We start from the raw sequence: 8,733 nt of genomic DNA, 5'->3' as shown, positions 1-8,733 counted from the left end.
CAGGTGCATCTCAATAAATTAGAATGTCATGGAAAAGTTCATTTATTTCAGTAATTCAACTCAAATTGTGAAACTCGTGTATTAAATAAATTCAATGCACACAGACTGAAGTAGTTTAAGTCTTTGGTTCTTTTAATTGTGATGATTTTGACTCACATTTAACAAAAACCCACCAATTCACTATCTCAAAAAATTAGAATATGGTGACATGCCAATCAGCTAATCAACTCAAAACACCTGCAAAGGTTTCCTGAGCCTTCAAAATGGTCTCTCAGTTTGGTTCACTAGGCTACACAATCATGGGGAAGACTGCTGATCTGACAGTTGTCCAGAAGACAATCATTGACACCCTTCACAAGGAGGGTAAGCCACAAACATTCATTGCCAAAGAAGCTGGCTGTTCACAGAGTGCTGTATCCAAGCATGTTAACAGAAAGTTGAGTGGAAGGAAAAAGTGTGGAAGAAAAAGATGCACAACCAACCGAGAGAACCACAGCCTTATGAGGATTGTCAAGCAAAATCGATTCAAGAATTTGGGTGAATTTCACAAGGAATGGACTGAGGCTGGGGTCAAGGCATCAAGAGCCACCACACACAGACATGTCAAGGAATTTGGCTACAGTTGTCGTATTCCTCTTGTTAAGCCACTCCTGAACCACAGACAACATCAGAGGCGTCTTACCTGGGCTAAGGAGAAGAAGAACTGGACTGTTGCCCAGTGGTCCAAAGTCCTCTTTTCAGATGAGAGCAAGTTTTGTATTTCATTTGGAAATCAAGGTCCTAGAGTCTGGAGGAAGGGTGGAGAAGCTTATAGCCCAAGTTGCTTGAAGTCCAGTGTTAAGTTTCCACAGTCTGTGATGATTTGGGGTGCAATGTCATCTGCTGGTGTTGGTCCATTGTGTTTTTTGAAAACCAAAGTCACTGCACCCGTTTACCAAGAAATTTTGGAGCACTTCATGCTTCCTTCTGCTGACCAGCTTTTTAAAGATGCTGATTTCATTTTCCAGCAGGATTTGGCACCTGCCCACACTGCCAAAAGCACCAAAAGTTGGTTAAATGACCATGGTGTTGGTGTGCTTGACTGGCCAGCAAACTCACCAGACCCGAACCCCATAGAGAATCTATGGGGTATTGTCAAGAGGAAAATGAGAAACAAGAGACCAAAAAATGCAGATGAGCTGAAGGCCACTGTCAAAGAAACCTGGGCTTCCATACCACCTCAGCAGTGCCACAAACTGATCACCTCCATGCCACGCCGAATTGAGGCAGTAATTAAAGCAAAAGGAGCCCCTACCAAGTATTGAGTACATATACAGTAAATGAACATACTTTCCAGAAGGCCAACATTTCACTAAAAATGTTTTTTTTATTGGTCTTATGATGTATTCTAATTTGTTGAGATAGTGAATTGGTGGGTTTTTGTTAAATGTGAGCCAAAATCATCACAATTAAAAGAATCAAAGACTTAAACTACTTCAGTCTGTGTGCATTGAATTTATTTAATACACGAGTTTCACAATTTGAGTTGAATTACTGAAATAAATGAACTTTTCCACGACATTCTAATTTATTGAGATGCACCTGTATATATATACTGTTTATTAAACCTCCGATTAATGGGTTATCAGCTGTCTTTTCTTCGGCTTTCTATCTTGTTTCTGAACAGCAATCTAATTAGAGAAAATCTGTGATTTGGCTACTAAAAACAGCCATTTGGCTCCTTAATGTTTCAGTTTAGGAGCCAAAGGCTCTTAAGTCATTTGTTTAGTCTGGAGCCCTGCATTAACATTTAGGGCAGTTCCAACCTGGCTAAACTGCATGAATGCAATGCAATTAGTTTCAGTTAACCAAACCAATAATATTCATGTTGTACCAATGCAAATTGATTTGAATGCCCAATTCTCAATGCGCTCTAAGTCCTTGTGGTGGCGTAGTGACTCAATCTGGGTGGCGTAGGATGAATCTCAGTTGCCTCGCATCTTGTTTGTTTGTTGAGCGCGTTACCTCGGAGACGTAGCGTGCGTGGAAGCTTCACGCTATTCTCTGCGGCATCCACGCGCAACTCACCACGCACCCCACCGAGAGCGAGAACCACATTATGGCGACCACGAGGAGGTTACCCCATGTGACTCTACCCTCCCTAGCAACCAGGCCAATTTGGTTGCTTAGGAGACCTGGCTGGAGTCACTCAGCACACCCTGGATTCAAACTCGTGACTCCAGGGGTGATAGTCAGCGTCAATAGTCGCTGAGCTACCCAGGCCCCCCAGCAAAGCTTTTTTTAGTTGAATCAACCCAGTTAATTAAAGTTCTCTTGGTTTCATGAATTTATTTTAGTAATAATTGAGACCTTTCCAGCGATATACAACACATGACTATCTCATGTTTTTTATGGTTTCACCAACTCTAAAATTGTCGTGATAACAAATTTGCAAATGATGAAATTATTTTATTTGTCAGCAAATTAAAAAGCATTATTTAAGAATTGGTAGGATCATCTATATGCATTATAAAGTCCAGATTCTAAGCTTTAAAACAACACCTGATTTGTTCAGATTAAGCAAGTGTTATTTATTATGTAATTATTAAGATTATTTTTGTTTTCTGCAGGGATTGGCCCCCACTTGCCCAGTATATGCTCAGTTTAATTCATGCTTCTATCAATAAAAAGTACAAAACCTGTCATAATTACTAAAAAATAAGTTGATAAAAAGATCTAATGCAATATATTGTGATAATATATGCAATATGAGAGATTTATAAACAATCTGAGTGGGCTGGTCATTTTTGACCAAATGTGTTAGCACGAAACAAACACAACACAAGGGTTAAAAAAATAAAATAAAAGTCAAATATAGTGCATTGTTATTATCTTGCAGTATTATTTTTTCCCTCATATTTTCTTCAACTCTAGGTTTTAATTTATATCATTTGATCATCGTCATGATGCGTCTTTTATGTTCAAAATATTCAAGTAATTTCGTTGACGAGATTGACAAGCACTTGGAAAAGCTGTTTGAAGTAATCAATATTTATTTCATTCAGTTTGATGATGCTAGTGGCAGCCAATAACAATAAAGCTATTTGACTATTGATAAACAGTTTACTGTTGATTTTGTGTGTTTTAAACAACTACTTTCCTAAAGAATCACCACAGCACATATGTTCTGCACACAGACTTAATTTATTTGTGTTCAGTCACATGGCAAACAGTCTTCTTTTGTGTGTGTGTGTGTGTGTGTGTGTGTGTGTGTGTTGGTATGACTTGCCCCAGGCCTTCAATAGTAATGTTCTAACCAGGTTAAGACAGAATAAGTGCTCATCTCTTGAGAGGACAGAAAGCTGCAGTGTTCACGAGTGTTGATCGGGGGTGTGGTTTACTGTGTGTGTCTGATCATCTCCAGCACACATCAGGAAATTTCTCCACTCAAGAACTCAACAGCAAGAGGAAAATCACAAGGGTAAGCTCTGAATTTAAAGGATTATCTAGGCCTTGAGTGATGGTTTTAATAGCAGTACATTTTGTGTTGTTGGATGGCTTGTTCTGGGATGTTTGTAGTCCCAGAGGCTGAAGATCTTGTGGATGAGGGTTTGTAGTGTCAATTAGAAAGCAGATATCACACCCTACAGTTGACCTGTGCCTCATTTCTCAATGTTATGTTGTGTTTTTTTGTTGTTTTTTTTTTTTGATGAGAAAAGAACATTATTAAAGAACTAAATAATAGAGATTTTTCTTTTCACTTTTGTAGCATTTTATTTTTGTCCACTGAAATGTTAGTCAATTTGTCTAGTGCCAAAAACAGTCGTAATTGTTGTTTTTTTCCAGGGGACAGATTCCCAACAATATCCTTAAGAATAACACACAAGGGGCCTGGGTATCTCAGCGAGTACTGACGCTGACTATCACACCTGGAGTCGCGAGTTCGAATCCCAGGGTGTGCGGAGTGACTCCAGCCAGGTCTCCTAAGCAACCAAATTGGCCCGGTTGCTAGGGAGGGTAGAGTCACATGGGGTAACCTCCTCGTGGTCACTATAATGTGATTTGCTCTCGGTGGGGCGTGTGGTGAGTTGTGCATGGATGCCGCGGAGAATAACGTGAAGCCTCCACACATGCTACGTCTCCGCGGTAACGCGCTCAACAAGCCATGTGATAAGATGCGCGGATTGACGGTTTCAGACGCGGAGGCAACTGAGATTCGTCCTCCACCACCCGGATTGAGGTGAGTCACTACGCCACCACGAGGACTTAGAGCACATTGGGAATTGGGCATGAGAAATTGGGGAGAAAAAGAATAACACACACAAAAAAAGTTCTTGAGATAAATTATAAGAAGTTCATAACAAGGTATTTAAAGTAGCTTTAAACATTGACGGATTAAGAAAAATAAAAGAACATTCCTTTTTTTAAAAATTTTTTTTAAGTATTGTATTTTCCACCCTCTTTCTGAGCCTTATAGACTTATATATTTGTTTTTCCGTGTTCCGGATCACCACGTACATGGTCGCATCGCCTTTCAAAGTATACTCTATTGACCGTGAGCGAATATGTTCAACGCATGCACACAATGACTGCTTTGTGATACTATTTTAGTACAGTCAACAGCAGACACATGTGCCGACGATAAGCAGATGCGGACCGTCCACGTGCCGAGAAAATCTGGGTCGCGCACAGACTGTGCTGATGACAAAATTTGCATCACTTTGCATCAGCAATGCGGACAACTAAAGTATACTTTGGCCTTAACAATGAAACAGGATTTTTTTGCTACTGTACCTTTAAGACTTGCTATTTGTAAATGACCTATATTATGATTTAAAGCAGAAGTGTGTAACTTTTTCCATTTAAAAAATCCTTTCTCCTAGGGGTGTAACGATTGACTCGTTTTCTTGATGCATCGATTACTAATCCTGCCAATCTACTGTAGAATCATCGATCTTGAAGTATGACTTTGAATCGAGAATTGTTAGTGTTGGTCAATAATCGATTTAAAAATGATAAAAATCGAATGAATCGCGATTCGAGAAAACAGTGTACAATATTTAAAAATATATAAATATTAAATTCTCTACCAGTTTCTTTAAGAGTTCCATTCATCCAAAAACGCCGTTAAGTCATTAACTGATTAGGCATAAGTCTGCTGCCTACATTTCTTCAGATAATAAAATGCTGTAATTGCAGGAACACTTAACGGTTATTTTCTATAAGATAAATAGTGCACTTAGTGTGCAGAAAACATTTAAGTTGAAGTCACATAGTCCATCGTTTCCCAAACGGGGAGCCGTCTGGCGAGATCAGGGGTTCCGTGTGAAAAATCCTTCAAACATTTCTAAAATCCAAAAATGCAACAAAAAATAAAAAGTTTCAAATAATAATACTAATTAAAGCTGCAAGCAGCAATGCGGATTCCTCCTCAAAACTGCAAATTATGTAAAAATTGACATGGTAGAGACATGTACCTCACACGTGTACACAACATTTCATTAATTTGTTATTAAACGTCCCAAGAGTCTTCATATGAACTGGTGATTGAATCAAAGTATCGGTTTTATGACTAGCAGATTTGTAAAGCATTATTTTAGCGTTAGCGATTAAATAATAGTAAACTGTAATTCTGTCATCTTTTGACATATCAAGGTGAAATTTTGCACAGTACTTCAGAGTGATGTCAACTTGAAGCCTGTTAGGTTGGAAAAAACATTAGTCAAAATGGCATTCGATTTTTTGGACATATGGATATTGAGACAATGTGGACATTTACATAAATGCGCACCTTTCAGCCATTTTGTATGGTACAGGAAATTCCATCATGGCGAACTTTATGGGTTCTAGAGGCTTTTTTGTTCCTCATGAGAAATGAGGCATATATACCAGGTTTAAGAAATGTTGGACTTATGGGGTGGAAATGGCATCACTTTGAAAATGGACAAATTGGGGTGTGGCCTGTAGCGCCACCTATAGGCTCACATGGGCCATTTTTGGTGTGCTAGTTACTCGTGGCCTGTAGTATCAATGTGCCAAATTTTACAACTTTTTACCAAGGAGATCTTGAGTTATTGGGCAATTAAAGCTACAGGAATAATAATAAGAAGAAGAAGAAGAATACTAACACAAACAATAGGTTTCCTCCTACCAGAGGAATCCTAATAATAATGCGACTCTCTTGCACGTGCACTCGCGCAGCATACCGCAGCTCATTGGACGCTTGCAAAGGAGGTGCATTGCTATACTGTGTCTTTGCAAGCCAGCAACATGATAAAACAATCCCTCCTGTTTGTAATCAACGAAGCTGTCGACATTGCAAGCCCGTGACATTTGATCGATCTAGTTTTGCCTCGTCACAGCAACGTTGAGAAGAAAGGCAGAAATAGCAAAAAGAGCTGTGAACATTTCACTAAACTTCTCATTTTATGTTTGGATTGACGTGATGGTGAATAATGACAGAATTTTCATTTTTGGGACAACTATTAGTTTTATATGTAAAGAGCTCTGTGTTGATTGGCTAACATTTGCATAAAGTACTTTAATGGTAGTGTAAATGGCTCAAGAATCTCAAAGACAGAATGAGGCAAAGTGAAACCACATAAAATCAACTTTTCATGAAGATGATGTGACAGTGTGGTGGTCATTACTGCGAGTGCATATCCTGCCATGAACTATCATCGATCAGTTCTGATATGTGTGCACATTTAAATGGGGGGCAGAAAAGAAACTCGTAGGAAAGTCGATCTCTAAATTAACATTTCAGTTTTTTTCAGTGTTTAAAAGAAATGTTGCAGTAGGATAAAACTCTCTTTATCTTCCTCTCTCAGTCTTTCTTTTTGCGTTTCCCCTGTAAACCTCTTAAAGCATGTGACCGCTGCTTTAATGGCTGATACTCTGGGGCTGTTGTCATCTCATGTGCTGGTCAAGGAGTCACTGTGTGCTGTATGTTTCAATTGCATGTTCATGACTCGATCAGTATTTGCACCTTCTGTCTGGTAGTTGTCAGAGTTACTGAGATGAGCGAACAGACTGTTATGGCTGGTTTACACTTAGTCACTTCATGTACAGTATCTTAATCCATCAGATTGTTATCTGATTGGGTGTTTATATTTCATTTACAGTTGGCCACATGCATGTGTATTTGGAAAAGGCGAATATATATATACAGGTGCATCTCAATAAATTAGAATGTCGTGGAAAAGTTCATTTATTTCAGTAATTCAACTCAAATTGTGAAACTCGTGTATTAAATAAATTCAATGCACACAGACTGAAGTAGTTTAAGTCTTTGGTTCTTTTAATTGTGATGATTTTGACTCACATTTAACAAAAACCCACCAATTCACTATCTCAAAAAATTAGAATATGGTGACATGCCAATCAGCTAATCAACTCAAAACACCTGCAAAGGTTTCCTGAGCCTTCAAAATGGTCTCTCAGTTTGGTTCACTAGGCTACACAATCATGGGGAAGACTGCTGATCTGACAGTTGTCCAGAAGACAATCATTGACACCCTTCACAAGGAGGGTAAGCCACAAACATTCATTGCCAAAGAAGCTGGCTGTTCACAGAGTGCTGTATCCAAGCATGTTAACAGAAAGTTGAGTGGAAGGAAAAAGTGTGGAAGAAAAAGATGCACAACCAACCGAGAGAACCGCAGCCTTATGAGGATTGTCCAGCAAAATCGATTCAAGAATTTGGGTGAACTTCACAAGGAATGGACTGAGGCTGGGGTCAAGGCATCAAGAGCCACCACACACAGACACGTCAAGGAATTTGGCTACAGTTGTCGTATTCCTCTTGTTAAGCCACTTCTGAACCACAGACAACGTCAGAGGCGTCTTACCTGGGCTAAGGAGAAGAAGAACTGGACTGTTGCCCAGTGGTCCAAAGTCCTCTTTTCAGATGAGAGCAAGTTTTGTATTTCATTTGGAAACCAAGGTCCTAGAGTCTGGAGGAAGGGTGGAGAAGCTCATAGCCCAAGTTGCTTGAAGTCCAGTGTTAAGTTTCCACAGTCTGTGATGATTTGGGGTGCAATGTCATCTGCTGGTGTTGGTCCATTGTGTTTTTGAAAACCAAAGTCACTGCACCCGTTTACCAAGAAATTTTGGAGCACTTCATGCTTCCTTCTGCTGACCAGCTTTTTAAAGATGCTGATTTCATTTTCCAGCAGGATTTGGCACCTGCCCACACTGCCAAAAGCACCAAAAGTTGGTTAAATGACCATGGTGTTGGTGTGCTTGACTGGCCAGCAAACTCACCAGACCTGAACCCCATAGAGAATCTATGGGGTATTGTCAAGAGGAAAATGAGAAACAAGAGACCAAAAAATGCAGATGAGCTGAAGGCCACTGTCAAAGAAACCTGGGCTTCCATACCACCTCAGCAGTGCCACAAACTGATCACCTCCATGCCACGCCGAATTGAGGCAGTAATTAAAGCAAAAGGAGCCCCTACCAAGTATTGAGTACATATACAGTAAATGAACATACTTTCCAGAAGGCCAACAATTCACTAATAAATGTTTTTTTTTATTGGTCTTATGATGTATTCTAATTTGTTGAGATAGTGATTTGGTGGGTTTTTGTTAAATGTGAGCTAAAATCATCACAATTAAAAGAAACAAAGACTTAAACTACTTCAGTCTGTGTGCATTGAATTTATTTAATACACGAGTTTCACAATTTGAGTTGAATTACTGAAATAAATGAACTTTTCCACGACATTCTAATTTATTGAGATGCATCTGT

At 39.3% G+C, this 8,733-nt stretch overlaps 1 protein-coding gene across 1 annotated transcript; it reads left to right on the top strand.

Annotated features, from left to right (window-relative positions):
* Nucleotides 1–211: 211 nt before the first annotated feature.
* Nucleotides 212–8,467, top strand: LOC127439448 (uncharacterized). The gene is made up of 2 exons (XM_051695653.1): nt 212–777; nt 7,925–8,467. The coding sequence occupies exons 1-2, from the start codon at nt 264–266 to the stop codon at nt 8,053–8,055; spliced, it is 645 nt and encodes a 214-aa protein (XP_051551613.1). The 5' UTR covers nt 212–263; the 3' UTR covers nt 8,056–8,467.
* Nucleotides 8,468–8,733: the final 266 nt, after the last annotated feature.

This window comes from Myxocyprinus asiaticus, unplaced genomic scaffold, assembly GCF_019703515.2.
Source record: "Myxocyprinus asiaticus isolate MX2 ecotype Aquarium Trade unplaced genomic scaffold, UBuf_Myxa_2 HiC_scaffold_264, whole genome shotgun sequence".
In the NCBI taxonomy this organism is placed as follows: Eukaryota; Metazoa; Chordata; class Actinopteri; order Cypriniformes; family Catostomidae; genus Myxocyprinus; species Myxocyprinus asiaticus.
Note: the sequence above shows the minus strand (reverse complement) of the source record. Positions and strands in the feature narration are given on the sequence as shown.